This window comes from Pelophylax lessonae (assembly GCF_965119305.1).
Source record: "Pelophylax lessonae genome assembly, chromosome: 2".
Taxonomy (NCBI): Eukaryota; Metazoa; Chordata; class Amphibia; order Anura; family Ranidae; genus Pelophylax; species Pelophylax lessonae.
The window spans coordinates 177,710,040-177,728,728 of record NC_138769.1 but is presented as its reverse complement, the minus strand read 5'-3'; the positions used below and the strand labels follow the sequence as shown (position 1 = coordinate 177,728,728).

The following is an 18,689-nucleotide window of genomic DNA, read 5'->3' as shown; positions in this document are numbered from 1 at the left end:
GTATTACTCAAACCATAATAGGGCAGGCAAGTTTCTGGCCTCCAGGCTTAAAGCCAGGAGAGTCAAATCTAAAATAGCGTTTGTGACTCACCACCATACAGGCAAAAAACACACGCACCCTCAACAAATTGCAGACGCTTTCGCCGACTATTATGGCTCCCTGTACAACCTACGTAACGACTCGACCACACATAGCCCGTCGACGTCGGAAATTCTCGCCTTCTTGAGTCGTATGAACCTTCCCTCTCTCACGCCCGATGACCTATCATCCCTGAATGCCCCCTTTACGCCAAAATAACTTTCCCAGACTATTCTAGGTACTCCTTTAAATAAATGAATATTACAAAACAAATGAATATTACAGATCACTCCAAGACGTACTCTCGCCCCACGTTGTCCGCATTTTCCTCGGCCATTGCCACGGGCACTTTCCCAGGGGAGATGCTCCAGGCGAACATCATAACCCTTCCTAAACCAGGTAAACCCCCTACCGCCCCAGCGAACTTTAGGCCCATATCCCTCCTAAATAATGATGTCAAATTATACGCTAAACTTCTCGCCAACCGCCTAGCAAAACTTTTGCCGAAGCTGCTGGGGGGAGACCAAATGGGATTCGTCCGGGGAAGGCAAGCCCCAGATGCGACCAGAAGGGTGATAAATTTAATGCATCATGCCGAGAGCTCGAGAACGCCTTCTCTGCTTCTTTCCATAGACGCAGAGAAGGCGTTCGACCGTATCCACTGGGAATACATGGAATTGGTTCTACGCAAATTTGGATTCTCGGGTCCGATCCTGTCGGCCATAGTGGCCTTATACTCCTCTCCATCTGCTAAGGTACTGTCCGCTGGCATGCTTTCTAAACCCTTTAGCATCACCAACAGTACGCGACAAGGGTGCCCTCTCTCGCCCCTCATTTTTAACCTTTTAATAGAGCCACTGGCGGAACTGCTACGCTCCTCCCCCATGGTATCCGGCTTTAAATTTGGATCCTCCAAGCACATCATCACTCTGTTTGCTGACGATGTCATTTTGAGTCTAACGAACCCCGTGGTGTCCCTTCCAGCAGCTCATAACATTCTTCAGGACTTCAGTAAGGTGTCCTTCTATAAAGTAAATTTTGGAAAATCCGAGATCTTAGGTAGGAATATACCCGACAACACCCGCAAACATCTCCAAACACAGCTCCCATACGCCTGGACTTCTGACTCTCTAAAATATCTGGGGATCCAACTAGCATTCCCCACATCCAAATTGTTGCACTCCAACATGAAATCCCTACTATCCACCCTAACAGCAGATACCACTGGTATCAAGTCGACCGAAATCTCCTGGGCAGGACGAATAGCGGCATTCAAAATGCTCTGCCTTCCAAAAATCCTATACATGTTCCGCACTCTCCCAATACATATCACCGGTACATACCTTACCTCCCTGTCCAAAATACTTCGCACATTTGTATGGCAACGAAAGAGAGCCAGGTGTTCTCATACACATATGATTCATCACAAAAAAGCAGGGGGACTGGGGCTACCAGACATAACGGACTACTATCACGCGACGAGACTGAACCCCCTCCAACACTGGTTCTCCAACTCGCGAAACCTTCCCTGGCTACCGATAGAAGCGGCATTGACACGATCGTCGGATCTTAGTTTATTGCTTCTAGCTGATGCATGGAAACCCCTAGATGTGAGGTCATTGCCAATCACGTCTCAAGCGACGCTGCGCTCCTGGCAAGTCCTCGTTGCACGGAAATCCGAGCATCCGACGGATATGTTGATCCCTATGCCGATAACCGTATTCAATGTTCTTCTCCCGTTCGCAAAAACCACTATGCTCACGGCCGCTGGAATTCAGTCGGTTTCTCAACTTTACCGCCAGGACTCAAACCCTTCCTTGACCTCCACACAGAATTCAAACTCCCCCACAAAGCCATGTTTTCCTATAACGCTATAGCTAGCTTCTTACGCAAAAACCCCCTGCCTAAGCTACGGTTGCCCACCGCACTATGGCAATTCCTTACGAACGTAGAGGCCCCAATTAAAGGCATCTCCCTCATATACAACCTTTTGGGGCGCAAAAACACTTTCCATAAAACACACACATGATCAAGTGGGAGAGTGAGCTTCAGACACCCTACTCCGAATACCAGTGGAAAACGGCGATCCACACCTTCACGGCCTCCCGATGCGTAAACCACTGGGAACAAATGCAGAAACTTCTAACCAGATGGTACCTCACACCGTATCGACTGTCTAAATTCTTCAGTTCCCAAAGCCCGCTTTGCTGGCGCAATTGTGACCAAACAGGCACCATCTCCCATATTTTTTGGAAATGTAAAAGCCTAACCAGCTTTTGGAGTAGGGTGTTTGAGGTGCTTTCGACCACTACTGGCATACTTACCAAACCCAATATGGACATGGCATTACTAAACTTGGGAATACATAATATACCCTTAAATATGAGAACAGTATGCTTCCACATCCTGGTAGCGGCCAGGACACTAATTGCCAAACATTGGAGGCAGACCACATCCCCATCCCACCTAGAAGTTATCAGGATGGTTAATTTTCAATACACTATGGAGAAGGCCTACGCCTACTCGATTCACGGTGGAACCAAATTCAACTCTACTTGGCACATATGGACCACTAGCAAATATTTCACCCCCGCCCCGTGATAGGGGCTGGGTCACCCTGAACACGAGTACAACCACTGGAGAAACAACTTGAATAGTTATAGCTTGTTAACGTTTACTTTTGAGATGATAAACCTTCTTTCCTTGTTGATGACTGAGTTCTGAAATTCTAATTCAATGTGTTTTGTTGGAAACATTGTGATTGCGACTATGTATACCTTCATGATTCTTGTTTTACTGTTTTGAAAACTAATAAAAATTTATTGAAAGTAAAAATAGGCAAAAAGCAGCTGACCCAGATCTTGATTCTAGAAGTGGATCAACACTAAACAGAAATAAGGGTGTAGCGTTTATCTCACAGGTATATAACAGACATGCAAGTCCATATAATGAAGAAAGTCCACAATATGAGTGTCCACTCCACAAACAGTAAAATTTTTTTTTTTTTTAATTTTGTATTTTTAGATTATCTTTTATGTATACATTTTTTAATTGCGTTTTACGGATGTATCATATTGCTATAGAGAGATTGAGGTTGGTGTTGTGGGTTTCCTTCGTGTGATCTGATCTGTGGCCACTAGATGGCACCGATCTGACTTGGTAGCTAATTAATGAGATCTGGTTTAATCACCAATGACAATACAAACTTGTTTGTGGTTGTTATATTCTAATTGTTCATTTTTAAATAGTACAGCGTGTGAGAGATGGCTGACTATTTATAATGTTTAGAGAGATGGTAGCTATCTTTGCTATTAAGTGGCTGCTAATCGTCTATGTACACATCCGGCTCCTGGAACACATCTATTTTGATGTCCGGCTTCCGGGATATGTTTACACGCTCCGCCCGCCTCCATTGGTATAAGTACAGCGTCGTTGCCATAAGGCCACACCCCTTGACGACGTCAGCCTATGACGAAACCCGTCGGGAGGAGCCAACGGCGACGCTCGCTACCACGAGGAGGAGACGCGGCGGCCATCTTTTCGGTGGTGTACATGGATGCGGACCGCAAGTGAAGGAAATCCCCAATGCTGCCCAGATTCTACTCAAATGTAAGCAGTATGGAGCAGTGTATGGAATAAATATGTTTATACTTAATATGCTATGAGGAATGCCTTGTTTTTTCTGTCTTACCTGAGCCATCCATTTCTGGAGGAGATCTCACTTGTCACCATAGTGGAAGAGTCGTTTGACTAGAGGTTTGATTGCTGTATATGACCTTTGTAATGAAGGTCCCTGTTATCTGGTAAGCGTGTCTTCTGGGCTCGGTGGTGGTTCTTCTGGCTTATAGCTTTTCACATCTGTTTGTGGAGTGAACACTCATATTGTGGACTTGCATTTCTGTTATAGACCTGTGAGATTAGCGCTACACCCTTATTTCCGTCCGATGCTTAGGCTTAGGACATAAGGAAGGCAACACAATGTCTTCATTGAGATGAAAATCCGACGACACCTTAGGGAGGAAGGACGGATTAGGACGGAGAATCACTATCTGTGTGGACCACTAAAGGCAAACGACAGGACAGCGCCGCCAACTCAGATACTCTGCGAGCAGAAGTAATAGCCATCAGAAAGGCAACCTTCTGCGAGAAAAAGCAGAGAAATCTCACTAATATTCTCAAAAGTAGGCTTTTGAAAAACAGACAAAATCAGAATGAGATCCCACGGAGGCAATGGGGATATCCCCAGAGGAGACAGAAAAAGCACCTCCTAAATAAAAGTATAAATCAAGCTATTAGTAGCCAACGGATGTTGGCAGTAAATAGCCATGGTTGACACGTGGCCGTTGAGAGTGCCCAAAGCCACTCGCTGCTCAACTCCTTTTTGTAAAAAGGCCAAAACCCCAACTAGAGAAAATAAGCAAGGGTGCACCTACAGCAATTCACACAATGAAATCTACGATTTCCACAAATAATGATAGATCTTCCTTGACGTTGATTTCCTGGCCTTCAAAACAGTAGGAAAAACCGAATCAGTAAGAAAAACCAAATCAGAAAGGCCTCTATCCCTCAATACCTTGCTTTCAAAAGCCAAGCCGTTAAAGCCAGCGACTGTAAAACAGGATGCAAGATCGATCCCTGAGACAGCAGATCTTCCTGCAGAGGAAGTCTCCATGGAGGATCTATGACCATTTTTACCAGGTCTGCGTACCAAGATCACCGGGGCCAGTCTGGAGCCACCAGAACAACCAGAATGCCTTCCACCGCCACCCAGCAAAGAAACCTCGGCAGAAGTATGAGTGGAGGGAACACATAAATCAGCCGATATTGGCTCCAAGGAGCCACCAGGGCGTCTGTGGTATTGGTCAGAGGATCTTGTGACCTTCCTGTTGAGGCGAGATGCAAACAGATACATGTCCAGGTCCCCCAACGGACACACAGGAGATAAAACCCCTCCGGATGAAGGGACTATTCCCCTTGATCCTGCACTTGATGACTCAGGTAATCCGCTTGCCAATTTTCCACACCCAAAATGTGGACTGCGGAAGGAGTCTGAACATTGTCATCCGCCCAAAGAATCTCGGCCACCTCCTTGGCCGCTAGGTCACTCTTGGTTCCCCCTTGATGATTGATGTAAGCCACAGTCATGGCATAGTCCGACTGTATCCGAACTGGGGGGACCCACTTATACGACTAGTACAGTGGAACAGGTAAAGCTCGATCGCTCTAAGCTCCAGAATATTGATCGGCAAGGAAGACTGTTCTGTCCACAAAGTCCCCTGGGCACAGAGCTTCCCCAGCACTCCACCCCAGCCTGGCGTCCGTGGTCACCACCGTCCAGAACAGCGGCAGGAAGAACTTCATAAGATAGCTCAAACGAATCTTCTGGTCCAATGACCGAGGATCCCTGTTCCATTTTGCCGCAATCTTTCTGCAGAGGCCTCGAGTGAGAATGAGCAAACAGGACCGCTTCGAAGGTTGATTACCATGAGGCCCAGGGTCCTCATGCAAGCCCGCAAAGAGGACTGATCGGTTTCCATCAGCAACCTGATCGCCCTTTGCAACTTCTGAAGCTTTTCCAAGGGAATAAAGACCCTTACCGGTGCAGAGTCAAGAGTCAGCCCCAGATAAGTGACCCGTACGGATGGCGACAGAGAAGATTTCCTGAATTTGATCGTCCACCCGAATTCCCGAAGGGTCTGAACTGCAATTGAGATGTTGCCCAAAAGATCCGAATGAGAGTCTGCTCACAACATGAGATCATCCAAATATCCCAAAATTGAGATTTCTCTCTGACATAAGGCCAGCACCGGGGCCAGGACCTTGGTAAAAACTCTGAAAGTGGAGGCGAGACCAAAGGGTAACACCACAAACTGAAAGTGCTCCTCTGCCACAGCAAAGCAGAGGAATCGCTGATGTCCCTCGAATATGGGGACGTGCAGATACGCAACTTTGATATTGGTGGAGGCAAGATTCAAGGACACCACCACCGACCGAATGGACTCCATTCGAAACTTCTGCACCCTCACAAAGCTGTTCAGAGCCTTGAGATCCAGGATTAGACGCACCTTGCCCTCCTTTCTGGGCATCGTGAACAGGTTTGCATGAGACCTTGAGAGCGCTCCTGCGGGGGAAACCAGCACAATCACTCCTTGAGCCAGGAGATCCTGCACAGCCTCCCGGAGATTTTTTCGAACACTCTGGAGACAGGTGAAGATTTGATTGAAAAAAAAAAAAAAAGAAAACTGTCCCCCGGCCAGGACCAAAATTCGATCTTGTACCCGAAACAAATCAGTTTGCGAACCCAATCGTCTTCAACAAAGGAAGTCCAGGGTTCCTGAAAGAAGCGCATACCCCCCCACACCCCAGAAACGGATGAGGACGCCCCATCATGCTGAAGAGGACTTGTCTGCGGAACCAGGCTGACTGGCCTTGGGCTTGATCCAGTGCTCCTTAATCCCTCCAGAAGCTCTGAATGGCTTCCCTTTTTCTTGCGCCCCGGAGGCATGAAAAAAAATGCCTATGAGCAGTAAAGGAAGGTCCCTGCTTAGCACGGGGTGCTTTGGAGGATTGAGGAAGAACAGTACTCATCCCGCCAGTCAGATGCTTGATCAACTCATCCAGTGAGTCGCCAAAACAAATGCTCTCACAGAAAAGGGAGATCTGTGAGGGATTTCTTGGAAGCCTGGTCAGCCGACCAGCTCTTCAGCCAAACCATGCGCCGGAGGGCAATACCCACAGCCGAAACTCTGGCCACCAGGGGAACCACATCCAGGGACGCACCACACAGGAACACCAGGGCCTGAGCCATCTGGTCCAAAATTTCCATCAGCTCCGGGGGAACTATGTCAGGGTCCATGTTCCCTTTCAGAACCTTAACCCATTTAGTAAATGTCTGTAATACCAAAACATACACAAAAAACGGTTTTAGAATAGAATCTGCCAACATGTGAAGATGGCAGGAGAGGGATTCCACCCGCCTGTCCACCGGATCTGTAAAAACAGGGGAATCCTCCACAGGCACAATAGTAGATTTGTTAAACTGGGAGACCAGGTGGTCCACCTTAGGCGGCACCAATCAACGGTTGGAAACTGTCTCAGCAAAAGGATACCGGCGTTTAAAGCGCTTAGGCACTACTAGCATGTGCCTGATGCGCCGCCATTGATCTTAATATCATGAAAACCTTGCCCGACTTTTGGGTCTTGCGGAAACCAAAAGACAACTGCGTCCCTGCCGGCGTGGGCTCATCTGTCAATTTTAACGTTTCCCTTAAGCAATCAGGGCTTCAGCTGAAGACGGCAGGTCCTCTTCACCATCTGATTGCAGGGACAGCGACCCCTCAGGTAGGGGGGGGGGGGGCGTCCGTGGTGACCATATCAGCCTCTGAATCAGAGGACGCCACCAAAGATGGAGAAGACAGCGGCCATTTTTTGGCTAGTAACTGTTTTCATTACAAAAGCAACTTTTGTCGCTAGACTTTCCAGAACTACTGAAATTGTGGCCAGTGACTGCAATCCGGACGGTCCGAGTGTTGTACCGAGTGGGTCTGAGGGTGAATTTATAGCCCGGGACTCCATAATCAATGTAACAGAAAAACGGAGTACTGTCACTTTAGGAAGCGCCCGTCGCGGTTCCCACCGCCGATCGCAGCGGTCTGCGAAGTCCCCTTTAAATATACACTGACAGCAGTGTGTGCAGGGAATTGCCCACAAAGACCCCAGTACTGTACCACCTCCAGAGAAAAACCTCCTGAATCGGACTGTGCAGCAGGAAGAAGAATGATAGGAAGTGACCTCGGCCTGGATGTGAAAGGTCACACTGCCTGTGTAGCTCAATAGGACTACACAAAAAATGGATGCCAATGCAATTAAATAGGAAGCACAGGAAAAATGGCTGCCCTGTACAAGTCAAAGGGAAAAAATTATACATTGCCCACACCTTAGATGGCGGCGCCCATGGCGTGCCATGTGGCCAGGGACCCCCAAAATAAAGGCCTCAAGGAACTACAACCAGACCCAGCAAGAAATAAGATACAATTGCCAACCCCTCTCAGGACACCAGGTGCCCCAGTTACATAGCCCCCCCTGTGGGGATGGGAGAGGGAGACAGAGCACAGGGATGGGTACCTGACAGGCCAGGGGGATCTTTTAGGAAGTCCAGGTCCTATTATCAGGTGCGCTAAACTCCTGTCTCAGTAGACGTCCGTAGAGGAAACGCGTCAGGGAGGAGCGCCGCAACGTCACAACCCATCGCCACGGACCACACTGCAGGCGGCCGCGGCTTCTGTACTCTCCGGTATTATACCGCTTCTCGCCACTACTCAAGTTGGCACCATGTAAGTGCATTTCTTTTATTTAAATAAAGGAGTTGGAAGATTTTACACTATCTGCGGTTTTATTTGTGTTTTACCAGGGAGATCCGCTTTAGCAACCAGAGCAGCACAGATCCCAGGACCCAGAGGAATTAGAGGAAGGAGTCCACACAGGCTGTTATTTCTTGCACAGATTATACATTGTTCTGGTAAGAGGCTGACCTGCTCCCCCCCCCCAGAGGGAGAAGTGTGTGGGAAACTTTTCTCTGCTTTCTTTGGGCTAGTCTATCAGTGGATCGAATAGTACATACGCCTTTGTACTATTGCATCTCGTAAGGGGCTAATTCACTTATGGTGGAGGTCTTCGCTGTACTCACCTATTAAGTTTGAAGTTTGGCACCTTTGATACACGTCACATGTATGGTGGAATTGAAAGGACTTTATTCATTCACAGACTTATTATTATATTTTATTATTAATTGTGTTTTTGAATTTTATGTCGAGCACATAGATTTGTCACTGGAACCTTACTATATCACTTAGAGGACCTGTGTCCTCTCTGATTTATATTTATATATTGTTTGATCATTATGTTTTGACATATGATTTGTATAAATGATTTGTCCTTATATATAGTTAATACACTACGAGACACATCACTCAACAGTTTAGCGCACCTGATACACCTTTTTCACTTCACATTAATTTTTTCTAAGGTTGCAGCTTTTCTGTCAGTCCAGCGCACTTTTTTCTTATCACGGGTCCTATTATCCCCAGGAGAGGGCCCACATCCCCCCAAGACCACCAAGGGACGGGGGACGGGGGGGTCACATTTACTCACCATACTATGGACAGGTGGGCCGAAGTGGGGGTACTGTCTGCCGAGGGGTACGCTGCGACTCAGGGCGTTCAAGGTCGTTGCGTTCCCGCAAGACATCCACCCACATGCTCGGGACCATCTGGAAACGGGCACCATTGCGGCGAGGCCTAGTGCGGGACTATAACCTGCTCACGCTTGTAGGCCAGGCTGGGGAGACCTTAAGGATCTAGATTATCCAGTGCGAAACCTAAGCCGACATTGCTTGCAGATCACCAGGAGGATCCCCCTGAACACTAGCTAGCAAAGTGAGTAAAGCAAAATAAAAACAAAATATTCTGAAAAGAAAAAATTGAGACCGAAGTCCCAGCAGGAAACCTAGGTCCTACTCCTCCTCCAGGCAGAATCAAACTGGTTTGCTGTAGCAGAGGGTGTGAGGTTATGCCTGTGGGGACAGCCCGGTGGGCGTGGAGATTTAAATGTTTCCTGCCTAGAACTACTTCTGCAGGGGGCAGCATAACCCAAATGGCTAATGAAGATGGAGGCTGTGTCTGTCAATGGACGATAGAGACATGCAGATTTTGTATACTTTTAAGTGCAAAGGAGGGATTTGGGGACTTTTAAACCCTAGATCACTCCATAAAGAGTGCCTTTCACTACCTATTACTGTCACAAGGGATGTTTACATTCCTTCTGACAGCAAGAAAAGGAACAGTGAAAAAAATAAAAAATAAAATAGGAAAAAAAAAATGTTTAAAGCGCCCCCGTCCACTCATGCAGCAAAGAAAACAGATACACAAATCTCGCCCGCAAATGTAAACAGTGTTCAAATCACACGTGAGGTATCGTCGCGATCATCAGAGCGAGAGCAATAATTCTAATAAAAGACTTCCTCTGTAACTCTAAACTGGTAACCGTTACATTTTTTTAAATTGTCTATGGAGATTTTTATACGACCCTAGGTTGTCGCCATTCCACGAGTGTGCGCAATTGTAAACAGTAACATGTTAGATAGCGGTTTACTCAGCGTGAAATCATCTTTCACAATATACGAAAAAATTGGGCAAATTTTACAGTTTCGTCTTTTTAAATTCGGTAAATTGTATTTTTTCTAAATACAAATTGTGTTTAAAAGACCACTGCGTAAATATTGTGTGACATAAAACATTGCAATGACTGCCGATTTATTCTCCAGTCTTTGCTTAAAAAAAAAAAAAATTATATATATATATATATATATATATATATATATATATATATATATATTTTATTTGGGGAGGTCCAAGTTATTTTCTAGCAAAAAATACAGATTTTAACTTGTATTTAACATGTGTCAGAAAAAAGCTTGGTCTTTAAGTGGTTAATGTAATGTTTGTCTGAAAGAACTCAAATTTTAGATTCAAATATCATTTAACCTATGCCAAAACGCATATATACATTCCCCAGCAGCATAGAGCTCAAGTTCTCGGCTACTAAGTGAAGGCCCCTGGTGCACAGAGCCATCTAGCTGATGTGCGCGGGGGAGGGAAGACACAGGTGCCTTGTCCAGCCTTATTGTTTTCAAACTTTCAAAAATGCTGGGAGGGACAAAGCAGCCAGATGTTCTAATGTGCAAGGAGCTTAAAGTGTAATAAATGAAACAAGAATGATAAAGTATGCTAACTGGAGTGAATCGATCATGGGAAATGAGCAGGCCACTTAAACACACACACACCCCTATACAGGTTGAACTGAATGGACTGATGGGTGGACTGAGGTCTTTATTCAACCTCAACTACTATGCAACTATGTATACATTCAAAATAAAACTATACTAACCGAGCCATCAAAAACATTGTCATATATATTCTCGGTTCCACATCTGGGGCAGCAGAACTTAAAACGCTCACAGTCTCTGTATTTTTCTTCATCAGTTATCTGAGCAGGACCTCCCAACAAAGCCTCATTTTCTTCATCTTTCTGATAGTGATGCTGAATTCGGAACTGTGATGGATCAAGTCCTATCAGAAGAGCACAAAGAATTTTCAGAAAAAAAACGTTTGGACAGATCGGATCATTTGCTTAAAAGTTCAGTGTGCGTGTGTCATACGTAAACACATTTTACATATAAAAATTATTCACCTGCTTGGCTCTCTCATGTAACAATGAATCACAGTAGATTTAATTTTGTGTATTTAACACTGGTCTAATGTCTAAGTGATAACATGTCTCTGCAAGTTAATTTAAATGAATTACAGTGGGAAAAAAAAAAAAAAAAAAACAATTAATTGCATAAGTATACACCTCTTTCAAATTCGTCTTTAGTTGATGCAGCTTTGACTGCAAAAATAAAATTTTTGTAAGAACTTACCATAAAATTATTTTCTCTGGGTCCTCTGACAGTCGCCGCCCGATGGTATTACCCTTCACTAATGGGTAATGGCGCCCTCTGCAGGAGCAAGGCTAGACAGATAATTATCAGGTTAAGACAAAAAAACTTTTATACCACGGCACGCCACTAGGGGGCCATCCCTCAGCCATTATCCTGAACCCAATCTGATATTACCTCAGTTTGTAGCAAGCAGTACCGGAAGGCAAAAACCCCCAGTTCAAAAAAAAAAAAAAAAAAAAAACAGGGGCGGGGCGACGACTGTCAGAGGACTCAGAGAAAAGAATTTTTACAGTAAGTTCTTACAAAAATTCTATTTTCTCTTACGTCCTCTGACAGTCGCCGCCCGATGGTATTAGCCTTCACTAATGGGACGCCCCAAAGCAGTGCAGGAATGAGGGGTGGAAAAACAATGCAAGCAACTCAGAAGGTAACGCAAACAGCCGGGCCAGTAACAACCTGAGCCCACAGGAAAAAACTGGAAACAAACCCAGAATAAAAAAAAAAAAACACCCCAAGAAGGAGGGACAGTAAAAATAATGTCCCCTGAAAGCAACCGCCGCACTCAAAACTGTGCAGACAAAAGAAGCATCTGAAGATGCCAAAAACATCAAGTTTGCAAAAACTTTGTGAAAGTGTGCACAGACGACCAAGTCGCCATCTTGCACACCTGAGCCACAGAAACCTGATGGCGAAAAGCCCAAGAAGCACTAACGGCTCGAGTATAATGGGCCTTTTTACCGGAAAAGGAAAAATCCTACCCGTAATGGCATAGGCCTGAACAATCGTCTGTCTGATCCACTTACAAAAGGTCGCCGCGGAGACGGTCGATCCCTTCCGAGGTCCCTCAGGAAGAACAAATAGAGAATCAGACTGTTGAACAGACTCCGTGGCGGACAGGTACATCTTGACCGCCCGGGCCACATCCAGGGAATGCAAAGCAAATCCCTTAGGATCCTTGGGCTGCGCACACAGCGAAGGCAATACGACAGCTTCAGTGAGGTGGAACGAAGAAACCACCTTGGGAAGAAAAGACTGGTTCGGTCGCAGAACCACCTTATCGCTATGAAATACCAGAGAAGGAGAGCGGCAGGACAAGGCCGCCAACTCATACACTCTGCAAGCCGACGTGATGGCCACCAAAAAGGCAACGTTTTGGGACAACACAGACAGAGGAATCTCTCTGATGTTCTCAAAGTGAGGTTGTTGTAACAGAGACAAAACCAAATTCAGATCCCAGAGAGGTAAGGGAGCTCTCCTCGGGAGAGCCAAATGCGGCACCCCTTGAATGAAGGTACCGACCAAGGAATGCGATGCCAAAGGTCATCGGAAAAAGGATGGCCAAGGACGACAACTGACCCTTGACCGTAGTCAGCGCCAGACGCTGATCCACGCCCTTCTGCAGGAAGGCCAAGACCTTCGCCACCGAGAAGGATCGAGGATTAAAAAAGCATGTGATTCGCACCAAACAATATACGCTTTCCAGGTGCGGTGATACAACTTCCTAGAAGTCGCTTTTTGAGCCTCTAACGAGGTAGGGATAACTGCCTGTGGAAGACCTCTATCCCTCAAGACCCGGCTTTTAGCAGCCATGCCGTTAAAGCCAGAGACTGTAAAGCAGGATGGAAGATCGGTCCTCGCGACAGAAGTCAAGGCCAGTCCGGGGCCACGAGAATGACTAACATCCGTTCCGCCGCCAACCTGCGAAGGAATCTGGACGACAGTTGAATCGGAGGAAAGGCATACATCTATACAGAGAGTGATGCTAAAGCACCACCAACGCGTCCGCCAGAGGATCGCAAGTCCTGGCCATGAAGCTATCCACCTTACTGTTGAGACGGGACGCAAACAGATCCACGTCCGGGGTCCCCCACTTGGCGAAACACCTCCGGATGCAGGGGCCATTCCCTTTGGTCCAAGGTCTGGTGACTCGGATAGGCTGCCTGCCAGTTGTTCACACCCGGAATGTGAACAGCCGAGATCGCCATACATGTGATTCGGCCCATGATAGAATCTCGGCCACTTCCTTGGCCGCCCTGGCACTCCTGGTGCCCCCTTGGTAATTGACATAAGCCACAGCCATGGCATTTTCCATCTGTACCCGGGCCGGACAACCCTGAAGTAGAGCTGTCCACCGGAACAAAGTATGATCGCTCGGAGCTCCAAGACGTTTTATCGGCAGGGAAGTCTCCCCCGCGACCACGTCCCTTGGTCACAAAGTGCACCCAGAACTCCACCCCAGCCCGACAGGCTGGCAACCGTGGTGAGAATTGACCACAACAGAGGCCGGGAGGTCTGGCCCTGCACCAAGGAAGGCGACCAGAGCCACCACAAGAGAGCCGACCGTACCGGGCGACTCAATGACATCCGCCTCTCCAAGGACTGAGGCGTCTTGTTCCACCTGTCCAGGATCTCTGCTTGCAGAGTCCTGGGATGAAATTTAACAAACAGAACGGTTTTGAAGTCCGAAACCATCAGGCCGAGAACCCGCATGCAGGTCCGCAAGGAGGAGAGATCGTTGCCCCCGAGAGACCTGATCTCATCCCGCAGAGACCCGAGTTTGTCCTCCGGAAGGAAGACCCGAGCTTCAGCAGAGTCCAGGACCATCCCTAGGTACTGAAGACGAGTTGAGGGAGTCAGAGCTGACTTCTGAAAATTGATGGTCCCCCCGAACTCCTGGAGTGTCTGAACCGACACGGCCAGAGCGCTCGCCAAGGTCACACATGAACTCGACCTTACAAAAGGTCGTCCAGGCAAAAGAGGATCACAATGCCCCGTAAACGCAGCGAGGCTAGAACCGGAAGCCAATACCTTGGTAAAAAACCTGGGAACCAAAGCGAGACCAAAAGGTAACGCCACAAACTGGAAGTGCTCCCCAGCCACCGTGAAGCGGAGATATCACGGATGACCCCCGAAAATAGGGATGTGTAGATACGCATCCTGCAATGCGATTGAAGCCAGGAAGACCCCGGACCTCAACGATGCCACCACCGACCGGATGGAGTCCATCCTGAACTACTGTACCCGCACAAAGCGGTTCACAGACAAATCCAGAATCGGACGCACCGTGCCTTCTTTTCTGGGCACCGTGAACAGGTTGGAGTAAAACCTGCGAAACTTATCCTGTGGAGGAACGGGTACAAAGACTCCTTGGGCAAGCATATCGTGCACTGCCCCCATAAGATCCCCGAGACGATCTGGAGATTGGACAGAAAAAACCTGTCTATGGAGGGGGAGATCGAACTCGATCTTGTACGCTGAACGAATTCCTCTCGTGAACACACCTGTCCTGAATGCCGGACAACCAGGGCTCCCGAAAGCAACGCAGACGTCCCCCTACCCGGACAACGGGTGAGGTCGTTCCTTCAGAAAGAGGTAGACTGGGCCTCCAAGCCAGACTGACCAACTTTTGGCTTACCCGTCCACGGCCTCTGGTGGCCACCAAGAGGTCGGAAGGGTCTACCCTTCTCCTGCGTCCCGAGTCTTCAAGGGCAGGTGGAAAGGTCGACTCCGCCACCAGAGTGCTGCGAAGCACCTTGGATCATACCACGAGAGCCTGATAGGCCATCACCGAGGCCAAAAAAACAGGGTTCAACAGGGAAACCTCCACCAGAGAAACGTGGCGGGCGAGTGCTTCCACTCGCCCATCTGCCGAATCACTGAATACCTAGGAATCTTCTACTGGCATCAAAGTGGACTTATACAGCCTAGAAACAGCGTGATCCACATTTTTTGGGACACCATTCAACGTTTGTCCCCCGCCCCCAAAATTGGATAGCGGAGGGAAAAAAAGCTTAGGCACCACCAACATGTGCCTATGCACCGCCACTGGTCATTCACACTCCCGTGAAATTCCACAGGGCAGGGAAAAAACCTGAACTGACATCTGGGCCCTTCGGAACCCTAAAAGCGGACCGCTGACTTGACTGAGATGGCTCATCGTCAAGATAGAGAGTTTATTTTTAACGTCGCTAAGGGGAACATCCATCGTAGCACATGTACCCGGGCTACCGAGGAGGAAGATGCCTCCTCCTCCCCCTCAGAAGCGGAGGACCGGGACCCCTCAGGGGGACCATTGTCCGTGGCAACCAATTTTTGTCTCAGAGTCAGAGGACTGGGAGGGCACAGGTCATTTTTTGGAGGAGCGTGCCAACATCAGCAGATCCACCTGGGACGCCAAAGTCGCAAGAACAGCAGATATAGAGGTCATGCTGTCCCTTTAAATCGGCGGTTCCCGCGGGCCCTCCCGCAATCTGCACTAACAAAGTGCCCCCTCAGATTAGGTTGAAAAATGACAGAAGGATTAACAAAAATCCCCCAGCCTGTCAGCACATTTTTACACAGGAGATGTGTGAAGGAGGAAGTGACCTCACACCGCTAGAGGCCCAGCCCTCGAGCCCAGACAAAAGGTGCCTATTGAAACTCAATGTAAAATGTCACAGGTAAAATGGCCGCTTCCCCTTACTAGGCATTTGCCCAATTCCAAGAATCTGCTCGCCAAAAAACATGGCGGCTGCTCCAAACTGCAGCAAAAAAAGTGTACAAACACATTCTGGCAATCATCGGGGACCCCAGGGAGACCCCTACAGCACCCCAACACAGCGCCCCCAGCGGGAGCAGGGAAAACAACCCAGCCAGAAGGGGAATCCTACATAGAGCACCAGACCTGCTATCCCCTAAGAGTGGGCCCACAACCCCCCAAAGTCCCCAGGGACAAGGGGGTAACAGTACTCACCAGTCCAGGAAGCGGGCACCGCTCAGATACAGGAGACCTCCCACCCTAAGTGGGGGTGCCGTCAGCCAAGGAGGGATGCTGGCAACACGCGGGCGATCCGGGTTTAGAGAAGGTGCAGCTCCGCAGGCACGTCCCCTATTGGAGGGGCACTGTCGTCGCGAGGCCTGGGCGTACCAGTGACCTGCGACACTCGTTGGCAGGCTGGGACTCCATAAGGATCTATAATACCCAGTCCGAGGCCCAGCTCCGCAGTCACTTGTAGTCCTCCAGGAAAGGAATCCCTGACTAACTAGTGATCGTGAGAGAAAAATCTATTGTGCAAAGAAAAACACATGAATTCAGAAAAAAACAAAAAGCTGAGACACAAAGGTCCAAGCAGAAGACCTAACCAGCTCCTTAGCTAGGCAGTGTAAATCTGAGGTAATATCAGATTGGGTTCAGGATAATGGCTAAGGGATGGCCCCCTAGTGGGGTGCCGAGGTATAAAAGTTTTTTTGTATTAACCTGATAATCAATTATCTGCCTAGCCTTGCTCCTGCAGAGGGCGCCATTACCCATTAGTGAAGGCTAACACCATCGGGCAGCGACTGTCAGAGGACGTAAGAGAGAAGATCATTATATTTGTCTGAAGAGGTTGGCTTTGCACATTTCACAGATTATCTATTTAATACTAAACTAGTCAGGTCCATAAATATTGGGACATCGACACAATCTTTTTGGCTCCATACAACACCATAATGGATTTGGAATGAAACAAACAAGATGTGCTTTAACTGCAGACTTTCAGCTTTATTTGAGGGTATTTACATCCAAATCAGGTGAAAGGTGTAGGAATTACAACAGTTTGTATATGTGCGTCCCACCTTTTAAGGGACCAAAAGTAATGGGACAATTGGCTGCTCAGCTGTTCCAAGGCCAGGTGTGTGTTATTCTCTCATTATCCCATTTACAAGGAGCAGATAAAAGGTCCAGAGTTTGTTTCAGGTGTGCTATTTGCATTTGGAATCTGTTGCTGTCAACTCTCAATATGAGATCCAAAGAGCTGTCACTATCAGTGAAGCAAGCCATCATTAGGCTGAAAAAAACAAAACAAACCCATCAGAGAGATAGCAAGTACTACTTCCAGTTACCGGAAGGTAGTGGCATATAAACCATGGTCTAGGACTAAACAACCTGTTTCCTGTACTGGATTCCAAGATATGGAATTTGCATTCAAATCAAACTATCCATTGTTACTTATACGCTCTTCTCCCCCAGCAGATGATGTTCTCCAATGCCCTGGTGTGGGACTGTTCTTTGGTGTCCTCACATCCTATGCAAAACTGTAGACTTGCAGGGAAGATGAGACTGCAGGGACTAGTCTAGCAGCCAAATACTGCACATTATTCTTAACACATCATCCCCACCGTACAGCTTAGAGGAGTCAACACACTGCTTTAGGGATGCTTTTTGCAGCAGGCTCTGGAAGGCTTGTGGATAGAGTATGAATACAGCAAAATAACAATGGGAAGTTTGATTTGAATGCAAATTCCATATCTTGGAATCCAGTACAGGACACAGGTTGTTTAGTCCTAGACCATGGCATATGCCGCTACCTTCCGGTAACTGGACACGGATGGGAAAGGCCTCTATTCTGCACTGCACTCCAAGATATGAAATTAACCAGAAAAGTCAAAACTCCCATTTTTACTTACCAGATCCTTTGCTTCCCTGACAGACTGCACACATCATACAGTACAAGGCATAAGCAACGAACTGAGTGGTGGGCAATAAAAGCATACATCAAACAAGCCTAAAAGAAAACAAGGCTCAACTGGCACAAAAAAGGAAATCAATTTTCCAAAAAGGAAGAGGTTGCAGTTGGTACACACTAACTGCTCTGACCACATCTAGAACTTCTTTGCATGCTTCAGGGCAGTACAGAGGGAAGGGAGGATAATATCCTCATTAAGGACTAAAGAAGGATAAAAGGTCTGGGTCTCAGGGCCACCTTATCTCTATGTTAGATAGAGATCCTGGAAAAAAAAATGGAAACATGCCTAACAAATGAAGAAGACACCAAAAAGGCAATCTTACTGGTTAGTACCTCCAATAGGATATCCTGGATGAGTTAAGGAGTTTTTTTTTTTTAAGAAAAAGTACCAGATGTAGATCCCAGGGAGCCCCTGGGGCAGGGTGGGGTGGAAGTACAGGATTCACATGAGGCCCACCTTGAAAAAAGGTCTTTCAAACAGTGCATTGGCCGAAACGTGTCACTTTAGAATACTAGATGCTGCTCTAGACCAGATTGGATACATTTTTCTGATGGGTGTTCCTGTTTTCGAAAGAGCCCTTCCAACTCTGATGGTAGATCTTAAAAGTAGTAGATTTTCTCGCTTTTT

The 18,689-nt window shown here is 47.4% G+C and overlaps 1 protein-coding gene across 1 annotated transcript in view; it reads right to left on the bottom strand.

Annotated features, from left to right (window-relative positions):
* The window catches only part of POLA1 (DNA polymerase alpha 1, catalytic subunit), a 1,022,539-nt gene that overhangs the window by 398,286 nt on the left and 605,564 nt on the right, over positions 1–18,689 (bottom strand). Inside the window, exon 33 of the mRNA XM_082247055.1 lies at positions 11,024–11,205. Within this exon, the coding sequence (XP_082103181.1) occupies positions 11,024–11,205 (182 nt within the window). The remainder of the gene's footprint in view (positions 1–11,023; positions 11,206–18,689) is intronic.